The sequence below is a fragment of the Mastomys coucha genome, unplaced genomic scaffold (assembly GCF_008632895.1).
Source record: "Mastomys coucha isolate ucsf_1 unplaced genomic scaffold, UCSF_Mcou_1 pScaffold22, whole genome shotgun sequence".
In the NCBI taxonomy this organism is placed as follows: domain Eukaryota; kingdom Metazoa; phylum Chordata; class Mammalia; order Rodentia; family Muridae; genus Mastomys; species Mastomys coucha.
Window position 1 is genome coordinate 117739249 of NW_022196905.1, and position 17611 is coordinate 117756859.

The 17611-nt window shown below is 52.7% G+C and overlaps 2 protein-coding genes across 4 annotated transcripts in view; one reads left to right on the plus strand and one right to left on the minus strand.

The window, feature by feature from the left end:
- Positions 1-3554, plus strand: part of Hip1r (huntingtin interacting protein 1 related) — a 28929-nt gene extending 25375 nt beyond the window's left edge. The window contains exons 22-32 of the mRNA XM_031337887.1: positions 86-222; positions 449-559; positions 667-725; positions 897-927; positions 1006-1068; positions 1265-1365; positions 1478-1583; positions 1696-1819; positions 1903-1964; positions 2048-2254; positions 2394-3554. Coding sequence (XP_031193747.1) covers positions 86-222; positions 449-559; positions 667-725; positions 897-927; positions 1006-1068; positions 1265-1365; positions 1478-1583; positions 1696-1819; positions 1903-1964; positions 2048-2254; positions 2394-2441 — 1049 coding nt within the window. The 3' untranslated portion in view covers positions 2442-3554. The remainder of the gene's footprint in view (positions 1-85; positions 223-448; positions 560-666; positions 726-896; positions 928-1005; positions 1069-1264; positions 1366-1477; positions 1584-1695; positions 1820-1902; positions 1965-2047; positions 2255-2393) is intronic.
- Positions 3555-4813: 1259 nt separating this feature from the next.
- Positions 4814-17611, minus strand: part of Vps37b (VPS37B subunit of ESCRT-I) — a 30102-nt gene continuing 17304 nt past the window's right edge. Inside the window, exons 2-5 of one of the 3 annotated variants that reach the window (XR_004109575.1) lie at positions 11131-11302; positions 7802-7884; positions 6265-6905; positions 4814-5276 (exon numbers count right to left, since the gene is read on the minus strand). Coding sequence is in view for 2 of the 3 variants with exons in the window: in XM_031337888.1 (XP_031193748.1) it covers positions 6414-6905; positions 7802-7884; positions 11131-11302 (747 nt within the window). In the remaining variant the exon portion in view is untranslated. Of the gene's footprint in view, positions 6906-7801; positions 7885-11130; positions 11303-12104; positions 12126-17611 lie in introns of those variants that run through there. The other 2 variants (XM_031337889.1, XM_031337888.1) reach the window with 2 other exon arrangements.

The window sequence follows — 17611 nt, forward strand, 5'->3', positions numbered from 1 at the left end:
GTGTCCTTCTTTGGAAAAGTCCTAGGCCAGAGTATGTGGGGATCTTACCAGGCTCCCCTCATAGATCTTCCCTGTACCCCAACAGGCCTGATCGACACCTGCAGGGAATGTGGAGCCCGGGCTCTGGAGCTCATGGGACAGCTGCAGGACCAGACAATGCTACCAAAGGCCCAGCCCAGCCTGATGCGGGCCCCCCTGCAGGGCATTCTTCAGTTGGGCCAGGTGAGGTGTGCAGCCAAGACCCTGAGTGTGGGCTGAGGGGATGCTAACTTGTCTGGACTTCCCATGAGGTAGGCTAAGCAGGTGTGCGTGCTCACAGGCTGCAGCTTCAGTATGTAGGGCCAAACCTGCACACCACCACTCTCGCCACCCTAGTCTGCTGCCTTTTGTCCATCTTTCCCTGGGCCTTGACGAGGTTAAATCTACATGTCTGACTTGATCATTTCAGGACCTGAAGCCTAAGAGCCTGGATGTACGGCAAGAGGAGCTAGGGGCCATGGTGGACAAGGAGATGGCGGCCACCTCTGCAGCCATTGAGGACGCTGTGCGGAGGATCGAGGTGAGGACTCCACAAGCCCTGATCGAGGGGTCTAGAGGCTGCATCTGAGCAGGGACAGATAGTATATTCTTGGAATTTGCTGGCTCATTCTCTGTCACTGGGTACAGGACATGATGAACCAGGCCCGCCACGAGAGCTCAGGAGTGAAACTGGAGGTGAACGAGAGGTAAGTGCGACATCTGTCCCCGAAGCCCCAGCATGCAGCAGCTTCCCTGCATCCATGAGATCCGACCTGCCTGACTGCTCAGCTGTGCATGTCCCCTGCCCTGGTGTGGCGGAGCCTTGCATGATGTCATACTACAGAGCTGTCTTCTCTCTCTTCTCTGCTTCTCCACAGGATCCTCAACTCCTGCACGGACCTGATGAAGGTGAGTGCGTGGGTGAGTAACTCCAGGGTGGGTTGTGTCAGGACCACCCAAAAGTCACACCCATCTTGGTCTTGGCAGGCCATCCGGCTCCTGGTGATGACTTCCACCAGCCTGCAGAAGGAAATCGTGGAGAGTGGCCGGGTAAGCTAGATGGGCTGTGGTCCAGCAGCCTTCCTGGCTGGGTCAGAAAGAGAATAAACTCTGAGACCCTGACCCCTTTGTGCACGACATCCCCATACAGGGTCTATCCCCACACCTCAGGGAGGTCTCGGGGATATGCCTCTGGACATGCCAAAATGTCCTTGATTGTCCTGTCTCCTCCTCCCATTGCCACTAGGGGGCAGCAACGCAGCAGGAATTTTATGCCAAGAATTCACGGTGGACTGAAGGCCTCATCTCAGCCTCTAAGGCAGTGGGCTGGGGAGCCACACAGCTGGTGTATGTCAGCCCAGGTGTGGGTGGGGTGGGCACGGGGTTGAGGTTTGGGGTGGGGGCTTGCCATACTGCTCATGATGCAGAAACCCAGACTCCTGATTGGCCCCGCCTTCAGGGAGTCAGCTGACAAGGTTGTGCTTCACATGGGCAAGTACGAGGAGCTCATCGTCTGCTCGCATGAGATTGCAGCCAGCACTGCCCAGCTGGTGGCAGCCTCGAAGGTGAGGCTGTGCTGACCTCTGCCACCCCAGGTTTGACGTGTGCCAGGCCCAGGCTGAGGCCCTTACCTGCTGCCTGTGGCCGACCAGTCCATGCCCGCTCTGCTCCCTGCAGGTAAAAGCCAACAAGAACAGTCCCCACTTGAGCCGCCTGCAGGAGTGTTCCCGCACCGTCAACGAGAGGGCTGCCAATGTAGTGGCCTCCACCAAATCTGGCCAGGAGCAGATCGAGGACAGAGGTGAGCTCTTGGGTATTCAAAGGGGCTTCCCAGAGCTGGTAGGAGGGGTCACTTAGCTACTCACTTCTTCCCCCTGACCACAGACACCATGGATTTCTCTGGCCTGTCCCTCATCAAGCTGAAGAAGCAGGAGATGGAGACACAGGTGTGTACCCCTCATGCCCACAGCTGCCAGGGTCTGGTCTCTGGGACTCATGGGCAGTGCTGAGTTGGCTATGTGGCCTGCAGGTGCGAGTCTTAGAGCTGGAGAAGACACTAGAGGCAGAGCGTGTACGGCTCGGAGAGCTTCGGAAACAGCACTATGTACTGGCTGGGGGGATGGGGACACCTGGCGAGGAAGAACCCAGCAGACCCAGCCCAGCTCCCCGAAGTGGGGCCACTAAGAAGCCACCCCTGGCCCAGAAACCCAGCATAGCCCCCAGGACAGACAACCAGGTACCAGGCATTGGTGCTGGACTAGGGAAGAGAGCTTGCCAGGGGTAGGGTGGGGGCTGGGCTGGGGTGGGGCCTGGGCTCACATTGTACATATGCTTCTGATCTCATCTGCTGAGCTCCTCATCTATGATTCCTGCAGCTCGACAAAAAGGACGGTGTCTACCCAGCTCAACTTGTGAACTACTAGGCCTTAAGGTGTTCAGCAGGATGGCTGGTGGTCATGCCTGGGCTTCCTGGTGGCTGTCTGGCAGTGGTCAAGGGGCCTCTGAGAGGCCTCCACCTCCTGCACCTGGAGCCCAAAGCAGTATCCCTAAGGCCCCAGCCTTTACCTGCCCAAGGGGCCTAGTCTCTGTGGGACAGTTCATCTGGATGTGAGTCTATTTATCTTTAGTAGGAACTGCCCAGAGCAGCTGGGACCCAGCAGGCCTGAGCCACAAGTCTGCAGCGAACATCTGGGATCATCTGAATGTTGGGAGTTGTTTCTTTCTTCGTAAGTTTAGTCAGCACACTGGGAAAAGGCCACATAAGCCAGGAGCCTTCTTGCCTCTGGACTCAAAAGTCTGAGGCCGTTAAGTGAACAATAGAAAGGGTTCCTGCTGGCTATCAGGGATAAGGGACCTGTGACCCTTGAGCCAGGGAGAGCAGGTAGGCTGGACCGAGTCATCATCTGGGGCCTGGTGCTAGGGCATCCATGCTGGGAGCCCCAGGAGACCAGGCTTTGTGTGGGAGCCTGGCAACAGAGTGGCTGGGGTTGCTGCTGGGCCATGGCTGTGCGCAGCCCCTGCTCAGGTGCAGTCTCAGCCCTTGACCTCGAAGCTACCCTCGCCTTGCAGTTTTCCATGCTCCTGGCTACTAGTATGGCTGTTCATTGCCCACCTTAATGGGTAGATTTCAGCCCTCCTAAAACTGGGGCCTTACAGCCAGTCAAAAGGTTAAAAAAAAAAAAAAAGCAGCCACCATGGCCTATGTTTCTGGAGGCTCCTGAGTTCCTGCTGGAGCAGCCCAGAGGTAGAGCCTGGCCTTGCCTGCCCCTGACAGTTTGAATAAATTTGTGTTTCTTGAACCTGAGGGGGAGTGGCTGGGAGTGGGGGATATCCAGGCCACCAATAAAGCCAGCAGCTAGACTGGGACAAGTGCCCAGCTTCCCTCCAGCTGCCTGCCCTGCACCCTGGGAAGGCTACCAACCATGGGCTAAGGTCCGGGGCTTTGGAAGGGAGCCAACTCCTTTGCCCTGTGTCTAGTATTCCCTGTGTTGAGTTCCATTGGCAATAAAACCCTGACTGTTGTTACCAGTGCCCTAGTGAGGGCCTCTGCCAGGCTTTTCATTTCTCCAGAGATGCACGCACTCGTCTGACCCTGTGTAGGTGTCTGCAGTTGACACTGGAACCTGAGGACACAGCCTTGCTAGAGCAGCTGGCAGCTCTGTCGCCAAGCACCAGGCTTTCTGTAGATCGCTACAGCATGTGCCAGCATTAACAACAGGCTGGACTGGCCATACCCTCCTCTCATCCCCTCAAGGCTTCCCTAATTTGAGGCCCCTGCTGTTCCAGTCTGGAACCCCTGTGGTCTCCGGAGGATCTCTCCATCTGAGACCATGTGTTACAGTGGACAGTTTCCAGACTTGGAGTGTCTGAGCTGGTGGGTTAGGACCTTGGCCTGTATGCCACACACTCCATGTTTTAGACAGGGTGATTGGGGGCTCCTCATCCCCACTCAGCATTTATATGACACAAGAATGGTTCCCACCGTCAAGCCTTCCTTCTCCAGATGGAGCCAGCTTACCAGGGAGGCTGGGCAAGTGCTTTGCAAATTGATCTCCAGCGCATGAAGCTAATGGAGCCCCTGCCAGGTCTGAATCATGTTTTTGCAGAGCTTCAGAACAATCGTAGAGTGTTTATATTTACAAACCAGAGAAAATTGGCCCAAGCTAGGTAGTGATTCAAGGACCCATCTGACCTAGCATCCTAGGGGCTAGAACTGGAGACTAGTCACCTCAAGTGTCCTATAGCTGAAGTAAGCTCCCACCCCCATCATTCATCACGCTTCCCTGGTTCCACTCATAAATAAAAAAGGCCCAAGTGGGAGAAAAGGATCCAGTAGGTCTGAGTTCATAAAGACTCAAAATTCAGCTGGGAGATCCCAGAGAGTGATCCTGATAAGCCCATCTTTTGGTCAGTATTTAATAAAGCTGGCTTTAAATAAACCACTGAGGAAGTCCAACGTACTCACCAGGAGGGGCTACAAGCTAGCAACTGTGGTGAAAGAGATGACCAGATTCTTTTTCGAGGTGAATTGATTTCTAAGCCTCCCTCTTTCTAATAGCATCTCCTGTGTGTAGGCATAGGGCTGCTTTGGGGTCAAGGCCCTTGTAGGGGCCTTGTGGTTCAGAAACAGCTCAGCCAAGAGCAATAAAGCACAGGTCACAGGATACACAGCTCAGTCAGGGACAGCAGGCACATGAGATCAGAAACATAGGAGGGCAGTAGGCACAGTTACCTGTGATCACAGACATTCCCAGGTAAAGCAGTGGCAGGATCAATGAAGAGAAACACAACAAACTGAAATTAATAATTCTCAATTTATTAAGAGTTCTACAGCTTTTACAGCCCCAGTGCCAGCTATGGCCTGGCAAGGTCAGCCTGGCGGCCCCTTTACTACATCCACCTGGAGGTTGCATGTGGCTGTGGCCCATGACTGGGCAGTGGGCATTCCTGGTGGCAGAGGTACTGAGGTGGCACATACAGCTTTGTCTCTTTACAGAATAGTTCCAGTAGGGCACAGAGTCCAAATCCATTAAGAGGAATACAGGACGACTTGGGGATAAAGGCTGATGGCCCTGCTGGTGGCCCAGCTGGGACAGGCCCTCTAATCAGCGCTGCCTTGACTCTGTTACCCTGGGCTGCAGCCAGCTGGTGAAGGTGGGGTTCCGAGTTCTACCAACAGGCACACAGCCCTCTTCTGGGAACAGGTGTGGGGGCTGCCCCTCCCCAGCTGGGCCCTGGGAACTCTGCACATGTGGCACCTGCAGATGAGATCCCAGAGGAGGGAGCTGCTGCTGATCCTGTCCTGTGGGGTGGCTTTCCCCAAGCCCCTCCCATGCCTTGGCCAGAACCTGCAGCACTGCCAACTGCCTAAGATTATCCTGGGGGAAGGAGGGTGGACCTCTCCTGACCTATCACAAAGTGATGAGACCGGCCAGGCCCTGCCTAACTGGGCTGCATAGGGCAGCCGTGGCTGGCACACTGCAGGCATCTGAGTCCTGGCACCAAGTGAAGCTAAGGCACAGCACGGGCACTGACAGATATGACCGTGCACTGCTTGCCTGACAGGAAGCGGCACTCAATAAATCTGCATTTTTAACCAGCTCAAAACAGTATCTGCATTTTTAAAAAAGTTTCCCTGAATGGTCTTGAGAATGTCAAAAAAGTTTTCTTTCGAAATATAAAACAGGAAAATTACAAGTGTAGTAAAAACACTGAGTATTTTTTCACAGAAACCGTCATGCGGCTTGAGGTGTGCGGGGAGGGCTGTACTGTGCAAAGTCCAGCTCACATTGGCCTCACACCCGGGGCCACAGCTCACCTGGCCTCTGCACACAGAAGCCAAGTGCAAACTCTGCCTGTGGCTTTGAACCGTGAGAGCATCCGGCTTGGCGGGAGTAGGTTTCTGTGATGACCTGCCCTGCATGGACAATGAACAGCACAGCTACCCAGCATGGCCTGGCCATGGGCACACATTCCAGGCTGGCCAGTGTAGACCAGCCTTTACTAGTGCCACAGCAGCTGGTGGGCCAAGACTTGAAAATAAAACATAATTAATCATGCTTATTAAATAAAGCTGCAACAGGAGGGCCACGATTCTAAATTGGAGGGGGGAGGTTTATCTTTCCAAATGCACGAGTCCATCAACACTAGCCACTCAGAAGTCACGTCCAGAACACAGACTGATGTGATACAGACTGGCCCGGCACAGAGCTCCATGGTGCACAAAACCTGCTCTCTATTACTTACCATGGACCTACGGTTCTAAAGTCAGATGGACACAGTGGCCCAGGGCACCAAGCCCTTGGCTCAGATGCTGAATCAACCGCACAGCCTCTGTTTGCAGCGCTCAGCATGGCAGGCAGAGGATGTCTTGCAGGAAGAGCAGGCACCCGAGCTCACTGCAAGATGAAGCCTGGCTGGTGTGGAGCCATCCGTGGAGGGGGTCTCTGGGGCAGGGCTGGTGGGTATGGCGACACCAACTGTGCGGAGAATCCTTGTTGAGAGGGGAGGCCCACTCTGGGAGGCAGAGGTGGGCATTGTAATCCTGGGTATGCAGAAGCCTGTCCTGAGCCCATGGCAGCAGTGAATGGGGTGGCTATGTGTCCTGCAGGCACCGGGGGTGGAGGTGGAGGGATGCGCCGAGGCACAACAGAAGGGAGCCCAGTGGCCTCCAGAGAGGGATAGGGAAGGGCGGTGGCAGGTGATGGCTCGGGAGCCCTGGGTGGTAGGGGGGCCCCAGCCTGTGGGAGTCTCTGTCCCTTCAGCACCAGCTCCTGGAGCTTCTCCACTTTCACACGCCGCATGTGTGCCAGCTTCCGCTTGCTCTGGTAGACATCGATAAAGGCATCTAGAGGAAGCTCTCCATCCAGAAACTTCTCTGCCATGTTCTACAAGAAGCAGGAGAAACTAGGTTATAAGACAGGCCAACTGTTAGGAAGACGGCTCCCTTCACAGTCCAGGCAAAGGCAAAGATGCTCTCAGCTCCCAGTGGTAGCCCTTCTCCTGGGAACACTCCTGGGTCACAAGCTCAGAGCTGGTCACACGTGTTCCCCGGGTGATGCTGGCAGGAGCAGGAGCCATCACCATGCAGAGCCACAGGAAAATGAGGTAGGTGGTCCCACTGTTGGCTCTACTCTGCAGAGCCATGACAGACAGATGGCAGGCCTGGCGAGGCCTTGCCTTACTTACGACGACGCTGCCAGCTCTCGCAATCCTGAGAGATGGCCACTGCCCAGGCCATGCCCTCTGGTTTCCACCTGGCTACAACCCGACCAATGACTCACCCTGGACAGAGTTCATAGCAGAGAACACTACTTGTGGCTAGCAGGGCCCGTCAAGGCCTAATGGGTTAGTCAGACAAGCACGGCCTGACCCGGCAATGTGCAGCCAGCCCTGACTTGCTAAGGCATACATAAATGACCCTGACTCATTTGTTCCCCTCACAAGGCTCCAGCCCTGTATTCAGCCAGCCATGTGTGGAAGCACCGACTAGCTGCCTAACTGACCACAGCAGACACCTCAGACGCTAGCACCCAAGAGGCTGGCATTAGTTCAGAGCAGCGTGTACATCCACACCCAGGCCAGAAACTGCTCGATCCCTGCCTAGCACGTTCCCTAGCCAGAGGCCAAGATGCCCACTTGCATCCAGACCTGTGTGTATTGGAAGTGCCACTGGTTGGCTGTGGAGTTGTGGGGCTCCCTTGTCCTGGAGGACAAGGACTGAACAGGGTGACCTAAGAGTCCAGACATGCAGAGGGAGGCCACTAGGGCTGCCTGGCCTTACCTCAGTGTCTTCCTCAATCTTGGCCCCTTCTGCTTGAAGAAGTGCTAACAGGGTCTCCAAGGAAGCGTTGTTAGACTGCTTATCTGGAAAACAGTAAAAAGAACAACAGAATGAGGCTGCACGTCCTACCAGATGCCTTCCAGTTGGACAAAGTCATTTCCAACGAGAAAGGCAACAGGAATGGACTTCCAGGAAGCTGAAAGGAGAGCTTTAAACACACCAGAGGAGCCGGAAGGGGCAAGCTGCAAGAGGCAGAGCATGCTAGCATCCCACCTCAGAGTGGCAGAGCACCATCTGTCCACAGAGCTGGCCACTTCCCTTATGTGACCCCAACACTAATCATACAAGCTTTCCCCAGTACTAATGACTGGACAGGGGCTTCGCAGTGTAAGGCAGGAAGTCTGCCACTGAGTTCCATCCACAACCTACCCCGTTCTTATACTGTATAGAACCTGACGGAATGGTCGCGTGGCCTGAACCTTGCAATCCACCTGTGGCTGCACCTGCTGGCCTGCCACCATTCAATGGAGCATTTCCTACTTTTTCTCTCAACCACTTTCCCTTATCATGTCCTCCTTTTGAGTGACAACTTAATCTAGCACACACAACTGAAGCCTCAGGGTCTTAGATTCAAATAGCATAGGAGGCTGGAGAGAAGGCTCAGAGGACCTGGAATCAGTTCCTAACACCCACGCCAGGTAACATATACTCACAGACACCTATGTAGAAATCAACCTTAAATAAACAAAACACCATATGAATAAAAATCGAGTAATATCCCACCAGGTCAGGCCAGCTAAGACATTCCCAGAGGCTCCATCTTGCTTTCTCCCCCCTCAAGGCTGGACTTCACAGCACAGGCGAGCGACACTGCCCTGGCTTTGCCTGCCAGCCTTTCACTCAGCATCTCCCTGCCATGGTATAGAGGTACCTGAGACTTCCTTCTTTTCAAAGCTGCCATTCCACCCCAGCCTGCACTCTGCAGATGGACACTTAGATGATTCTTCAACTTAATCATTGTAAAAAACCAGCCAGCCAGCCAACCAACCAACCAACCAACCAACCAACCAGCCAGCCAGCCAGCCAGCCAGCCAGCCAACCAACGTTTGTACTGATCTTCCCACAGACATGGTATCTCCTTCCACTGGGTACATGCCCAGGTGGCCCCTGGCTAAGCTTTCCCAAGGTGGTGCCCGGCGTCGGCAACTGTAATGACACTGCAGGGACCAAGAGGACTGGAGCAAACAGTAGCTATAAACTTCCTGGGAGAAGGGGACTTGGGGTTTTGTGGGTTTTTAATTTTTGAGACAGGGTCTCTACATAACCCTGGCTGCCCTGGAGTTCACTCTGTAGACCAGGCTGGCCTCGATCAGAGATTTCCAGGCTGCCTTGTGAGTGCTAGGGTTAAAGGTGTGTGCTCTGTTTGGTGAGTGTGTTACTGCATGTGCTGGTTCCAGCAGGAGACGCCAGATCCAGCCAGTTGTGGGAGCTGAAGACAAACCTGGGGGCCTCTAGAAGCAGGCATTCTTCTTCTTTTGTTTCTTTTTCTTTTTTTTTTAAGATTTATTTATTATTATAAATTTATAAATAAGAACACTGTAGCTGTCTTCAGACACACCAGAAGTGGGCATCCGATCTTATTATGGATGGTTGTGAGTCACCATACGGTTGCTAGGATTTGAACTCAGGACCTTCGGAAGAGCAGTCAGTGCTCTTACCCGCTGAGCCATCTCACCAGCCCCACTTCTTTTTTTTTTTTTTTTTGGTTTTCCGAGAGAGGGTTTCTCTGTGTAGCCCTGGCTGTCCTGGAACTCACTCTGTAGACCAGGCTGGCCTCGAACTCAGAAATCCGCCTGCCTCTGCCTCCCAAGTGCTGGGATTAAAGGCGTGTGCCACCACCACCCACTTTTTTTTTTTTAAGATTTATTTATTTATTATATGTAAGTACACTGTAGCTGTCTTCAGACACCCCAGAAGAGGGGGGCAGATCTCATTATGGATGGTTGTGAGCCACCATGTGGTTGCTGGGAACTGAATTCAGGACCTTTGGCAGAGCAGTCAGTGCTCTTAACCGCTGAGCCATCTCTCCAGCTCTAACAGGCACTCTTAACCCGAGCCATCTCTCTAGTCCAGACAATGTGTCCTGTTTTTTTTTTGTTTCTTGAGACAGGGTCATTCTTGTAGCCCTGGTTGTCCTTCCTGTCCTATGTAGAGCAGGCTGGACTTGAACTCACAGATCTGCCAGCCTCTGCCTCCCAAGCACTGAGCACCAGCACAGCTGACTCCCACGAGGTTTCTTTCCCCCCTTGTTTCTTTTTAACAATCAGGTTTCATTTTCTTTTATGTGCATTGATACTTTGCTTGCGTAAGGGTGTTGGATCCTATTGGAACTGGATCACAGACAGTTGGGAGCTGCTGGGGGGGGGGCTGGGAACTGAAGAACAGATGGTGCCCTTAACCCCTGAGCCATGTCTCTAGGCCTGCAGGCTCCCCCCCCACACCCTCCCCCCAACAGCCTCAGCCCGGAGGAGCGCTGCTTTCCACCCGCAGCCGCAGCACTCAGGAGGCAGAGGCAGGAAGGTCATCTGCAGCTACAAAGTTCAGCTTAAGTCCAACCGGAGTTGACACACGGCACACCCCCACACTCTCCCAACACACTCACTCACACACTGCACCCCCACAACCCCACACACACTCTCACAGATGGGTATACCACATACCACACACATACATACCGCATACTCCTACACACACTCAGACATACCACACACACACTTCATATTCCACACACACATATACTACACACTCAACAGACAGTCACACATGTTCACAGCACACACACAACACACACACTCAATCCTTCTATCTTTGTATAAAGATGAAGCGAGCACTGACATTTCTACGCCATGTTCCGGCGATAGGCTCCTTCCGCTCTTTCACTGCCATGTCCTGGTTCAGATCTCTTCAGTGCTGTCCAGAGCACGTGGAGTCTTGGATTTACAAAATGGTTTCTTCCTTAAGCCAGGAGTGTGGTTCATACACAAACTGTGGCTTGTCACGGCAGTCACTATTGTGACCTGAAACCTTTTCATGTCACATTTTCCTGGTAAGGCATCCCTTTAACTATGCATGCTTACTGCAGCTCTTTTCAGTTAAGACAGGGTTTCTCTGTGTAGCCCTGGCTGTCCTGGACTCTGTAGACCAGGCTGGCCTCGTATTAAGAGGTCCACCTGCCTCTGCCTCCCGAGTGTTGGGACTAAAGGCATGCACCACCACCACTCAGCCTTCTTTCAACTCTTTAATCTCAAAGATCACCTGAAAAAAGTTACCTAGTTTGGTCTTCTTTATCTGATAGGCCTCAAAGAGAACCTGGAGTTCCTGGTATTTTTGGGTCAGGCGAGCTTTCTGAGCATCCAGTTGGGGCTGGTACAAAAGGTTTCCCTCGGCCAGGCTCCTGTTGCTAGCCAGCGTCATCTCTTTGTTAAGCTGAACAGTCTGCGTCTGTAAGAAACACACAGGCCAGTGAGACCATGGTCGGTGAGCTAGATCCCAGGCAAGCAAGAAACACACAGGCTGGTGAGACTGTGGTCAGTGAGCTAGATCCCAGGCAAGCTCTGCGTGGGGGTGCCCAGAAAGCCACGCCCTCCCTGGTTTCCCAGATGGCCTCCGTGTAGGCAGAAAAGCTAAGCAGAGACTCCTGCCCCTCCGCCTTCTTTTGAGGATTCTCCCCATTCACAAAGGATGAGGCCCGATTCCCTCTCAATGGTAACAGACAGGGCTTTGGCTTCAATGGATGCACTGTGACTTGAATTCTGCACAGCTGCTGATGTGCTGGCAAAAGTAAACATCTGCAAAGGCCCAGGGCTGGACTGTTCAGAGCAAGCTCTGCTGCTGCAGAGGAAATCACAGGCACTTTTATCAGAGGGCGCTCAGTCGGCAGGAGGCCAATGTGCGCTCCATAGTCAGCCTCAGATCAAAAGCTCCAGGCCCAGAGAGTGAGTTATGTTTACAGTGACCGATTCTCCATCTTTCTCACGCCCGCCCTCTAGCAGCTCTCTGGCACCCTCCCCATCAGCATAGCTGACCCAAAGGGAGAGGGGTTGACTGTACAGAACGGTCCCCTTAGCAACTCAAGACATCTGACTGGTATTAAAGGCCGCTGTGTGGGCCCTTAAGAGGGAGGTCTGTGAAAGGGACAAAGCTTGGCCATGCGTGTTCAAAGAGGAAAACAAGAACATCTGCCTTCTGGTTCCCAATTTCTTCACTCCGGACAACTTCCTCTACAAGGCCTGGCCACCATTACCTCACTTTCTGCGTTTTAAGTTCAATCCTCACCCCAGGCACAGACTGCACCTCTTCCAGCGGCGGCTCTTCAACCCTGCCCAGCCATTCATTTTCCCTTTAATATTTTTCTGCTGCCCCACCCAGACTATTTTTGCTATGACTTCCTTCCTCTCTGTATTCTGTCTATAGTCCACTGTTCTCCCACCATACCCTAGAGAGCTCCAGCGTCCTCACACATGGGACACACACAGCGGAGACACTGGCTACCTGACCACGCTGGAGGCAACACTCAGCCGAAACCAACCATCAAGGACCACACTCAAAAAGCCACTTAACCCCAGCTTAATGCTGCAGAGCATGAGCCAGAGCATGCCATGGCTGTGGCACAGAGTCTCTTTCATTTCTCTCTGCTACTGAAGCAAGGAGGGAGGACCTGGCAAGCAAACAGGGAGGACGGTTGAAGTCTAAGGAGGGTTCCTGGGAGGCAGGCAGGGCTCCAGTGGCCCATCTGCTCCAGAGCTGCCCTGAGCTGTTTATGGGCTCTGGGGACTGATGGCTGCATGAGTCTTTCCTCCCATTGTTAAGCTGTTGAGAGGAAGCAACAAAGCAACCCGTGCATATCCACTCTGGCGGGCCTTAGGAGGCTAACCCTGGAAACATCATTTGCCCTGGGAGCTGTACTCGTGGGCACTCCTCCAGAGAAACAAACTCTCCTGTACACACATGCACTCTGCACTTAAATTCCCCAGTAGATGGTTCGAAATCTGTAACTTGCAGCAACCTGCATGTCTTTCACCGTGAGAACCACGGAGCTGTGATGAATCCATACCAGCCTACATGTCTCTCACCGCGAGAACCATGGAGCTGTGATGAATCCATACCATAGAATACTATTCAGCAATTAAAAGGAAGGGCAGGACTCAGATACCAAACAACTTGAAGAAAACCCCAGAGAATCACGGGGTGTGAAAAAAGCCAACCATCAGGGGCCATACATCGGATTCCATCATGCAGAGTCTCAAATATCAAGACAGAGAGAAAGAATGCAGGGAGGAGCTGTGAATGGACGGAGTCTCTGTTCTATGTCCTGTTGGGATCAGGGTCCGTACCTTGGCTGTGAGTGTAATGTGTTAGAACTTTACCAGCTCCTACCACTGGGGGATGAGACACAGGAGCTGGGCCTCACATCTAACATCTGTTATGAAGCTTATGCCTACATCAAGCTTAGTCAGAAGGAAACTAACTGCTGTGGCCTCACAAGTGGCAGGGGCTGTGATCAAGGCCAAGGTCAGGACCAGGATCTGGCTTCTGCTCCAGCCCGCTGCTCTGCACAGTTCATCTTTTTGTTTCCAGACGGGTTCCCACTGTGTAGGCCAGGCTAGCCACAAACTCACAAATCGTCCTGCCTCAACTTCCCAAGTACTGAGAGCGGCACATCAAGAAGTACCACATTCATGCTTATAAACGTCAACACTGGGACTGCAGTGGCTTTATCCCATATTGATGAGAAGCCACTGTCTTCCAGGCCTGAAGTAGGCAGAGGAAACTCCCAAGTACAGAAACATTCCAAGTGGAGCAGTGCCCTCCACCCTCTCTGGAGGGCCGCTCCTGCCCTGTTCCCAAGTAGCTGACATGGAGCTAGACCTACCTGTTCTTCACCTCCCTGACTGCCCTTGCTAAGCTCACAGCCACCTACTGCCATCGCTCTCCACTCTCACAACAGTAAGAAATGTCTCTTCTTGCTCACCGTCTGCCAAGCCCCATCAAAATCCAAGCTATTGGATAGTGCTTGGCACAACAGGCCCCAGCACACAGAGACCACTCAGTAAAATCTGCTCCACCAATGCACACCCCCCCACTCCCCTCAGAAAACAAACCAAAACCATCTGAGGCCGATTCTCAACCAAAGAATAGGGCTGGGGCTCCAGGGTGCTTGTCAATCATGTGCAAGGCTCTGGGTTTCATCTCCACCACTGAACAACAATGCAAAGGGTAACAAAATATGGACTAAGAAAAAGTGAGCTGTTGTCGAGGAACACAGAGCATTATGCTGCAAAGCTTTGTGCACTCACTAGGCTCTCGAAGAATGTCACTCGAGTCTAAGCCTATCTCAGGGTATGTGGGGTCACACTCTGTGGGTAGTTTCCAAAGCAGAATGTCCCCAGACAGTCTTAGCAGAAGCAACACAGTACCCTCGTGGTCCTGAGGTGGGCGTGAGAAAGGTGACATTCAAGCACTTGCCTCAGCATTGTTAAAGATAGCTTCACAACAGCCGCTACCCACCACAATACAGCGGGAACCCACCAGCTACCCACCACAATACAGCCGCTACCCACCACAATACAGCCGCTACCCACCACAATACAGCCACCACCCACCACAATACAGCGGGAACCCACCAGCTACCCACCACAATACACCGGGAACCCACCAGCTACCCACCACAATACAGCCGCTACCCACCACAATACAGCGGGAACCTACCAGCTACCCACCACAATACAGCAGCTACCCACCACAATACAGTGGCCACCCATCAAAATGCTCCTGAAACGGGTGCTGAAAAGCCCAGTGCCTGTGGGCTGAGGCACAGCCCAGTAGCAGAGCACCTCTCTAGCATGCACGAAGCTCTGGGCACCACCCTGACCCTCAAATCCATGCCAACCACCTAGTAGCCAACTGTCTGGATGGGGCCCAGAGAAAGACTTTTCCCCAAAGTCTCAGGGGATTCCAGCATGCAGCTAAACTGAGACACACCACTTTGGTTTCTCTATAAAACGCAAATAGAAAAATATCTTGTTCCCACAGGGTACAGTCAGGACCACTTGCCCCACAGAGCACAAAGTCTTGGAGGAAAAGACAGGGAAGCCTGTGCAAAGAGCCAGGCAGTCATCTGATGGGATTCATGAAGCCAAAGCCACCCACCAATAAAAGAGACCAAACAAACTCCCAACGCTGCCAGCCAGGCTGTTAAACTGCTTATATTTTTTATATGCCCTTTGGGCCAGCAGTTTGGTTTTTTTTTTTTTTTTATATAGGAACAAATGACAACAAATCCTAAATGGCCACCCAGAGAACACTGTCAACCTCCAGGACGGAGATGGCAGCAAATGCAAGGGTGGGGAATGCCTTGGGCTAACAGACTTTCTGTTCTTAGTTTAACTTTGTCAGGGAAGGAGCCAGGGGAAGCTCGGCAGGGCCGCTGGCCCAGCAAAGGCTCTGAGAACGCAGAGGGAAGTCCTCTTTAGCAATCATCTGCCTTGAAAGGAATCCAAGCTGTTAACATTCTCGTCCCCATGGCAGGCGAGGGCACACGTGAGAACCGAGGCCGGCATGGCCAGACTCCTTGATCTTTTCCCACAGTCCATTTCTTTTTTTTTTTTTTTTTAACCATAGAGCAATCTTTTCAGGAAATAATTTCTCTGTGGTAAAGAGCCATTTCTGTAAATGTTCTGGGTTTCACTTTAGCTTCCTTTTCCTCCTATGAAAACTGAGTGGTGCGTGACACACTTATCAGGCCCCATTTGCATGGCCATTTCTGCCTAAGAGTCTGCCGAAGGCCGACTGCCCAGAGTTAGTTAACATGGCCACCCTGAACTGGTGGAATCAGTTCACTTTCAAACCTCCTTCTTTGAGCTACCACTTGATATTTTTTTAATCACTTGATTCATTTTAACAATCATAATTCTACAGAAAAAAAAGTTATTTCCTTATGTTAAAAACCACACCTTTCTGATGTTAGTAAGAACAGAAGGCAAACACCCCAGAAAAATAAAATACCTCTCTTTAAAAATAGGGGTCAGAGTAGGGACTGGAGAGGACCTGAGATCAGATCCCCAGTGCCCAGTCACACAGGCGTAACCCCAGCACTGGGGGTGAGAGGCAGATAGACCCTGGAGCTCACGAGTCTGCCAGGCCAGCTGACAGGTGAGCTCTGCATTCAGAGACCTTGTCCCCGGGATAAGGTGGAGATGGAGAATAGAAGACACCCAGTGTTGACCTCTGACCTCCACCAGTGCACACACCCCCACCCTGTCTGAAATGGGGCAGAATGAGGACACCTGTTAGACAATAACCCTGTTAGAAGAAAACAGATGGAAGCTCCCTCTGCCCATGCAACACTTACAGATGGGAGACTCCCTAGCCTACTGGCTAGGGCCAGGTCAAAGGCTTGGGTTTCCAGTGTCCAAACCAGCTACTTCTCCAAAGTGAAATTCTGACCCAAGCTAGCCAGAGTCTGGCTCCCTTGTCTGTAATCACGCGTGGGTCTTCCTAAATGCAGGCAGGTCTGTCCTCTTCATAGAAGACTACGACTTCTGGCAGTCCCCGATTCCTCGTTACACTACAGGAGCAAATCTGAACAAATGAATGGAAAGAGTCCATCTGTCTCCCCCTCTCTTCTGTCTTTCCAGACAAGGTTTCTCTCTGTATAGTCCTGGAACGCACTCTGTAGACCAGGCTGGCCTTGAACTCAGAGACCCACCTGCCTCTGCCTCCTGAGTCCTGGGGTTAAAGGCCTGTGCCACCATGACCCAGCTGGAAATTCTTAACATTACAGGTAGCCTGTCACATGACACGAGTCCAGGGAGCACTTGGGATCCAGCCGAGTCACCTGGTCACCTTACCATTCTCTACAGGCCTAGCATATGCACAGGGTGAACAATCCTGCTTTATTTAATAAGCAAACATGCTATTGGGCAATAAACAGAAGTCCTAGCCCTGGCTTATGTGACACTTGCCACCTGATTTGTTCATGTGACTCCTAGGTCCCCACTAACCTGTCCACACCTTTACCAAGCTTGGCAAAGGCTCGGTCTGCCTTTATCTGAACAGCCTCCCCCCCCCCCCCCCCCCCCCCCCCCCCGACCCTCCCTGCTCAATGTTCTTTGTCACTTCCTGTACTGGCGTAATCCCCAGCATGGAGGAGTGTGACACATACATTGAGGCCACAGGGCTGTGGTGAGCTACTACAGCAGCCACAGGGCACTAGCACAGTGCGGGCACCTTCTGTCCTCAAGGTCCACCCTTGCTCCTGCTCTGTTCCTCGAAGACAATCAACTGAACGATGCCGTTGACCTCTCTTCCTTTTCTGGTCCTGTGACTCAACAATGTGGACCAAAGATGGAAGAAGGTGATGTGGGGTACACCTCCTCACAGGGAGTCAGAGCAGGCCAACTAGGCCCTCCCCCAGGCTGTCCTCCCTCCCAAACCTGCCACCAGAGGGGAATCTCTGCACCCTCTTTCCCATCAGGAATTCTTCCATCCCGTGTGCCTGTTTGCCCTGAAGCCTGTAGACAACTCCGCAGCTTTCCTAGGCAGTGAGGCCATCTCTTGTCCTTCTGATGAGGACACTCAGCCCCTTAAGGCCAGGTGTTCAAGGCCAGCCAGAGATACAGAGCTAGACCCTCTCTCAAGAGCAACAAACTTAAATGAAATTGCAGAACTGCTGTCTCTGCAGCACAGCACAGCACACACAGCACAGCACAGCACACACAGCACAGCACACACAGCACACACAGCACAGCA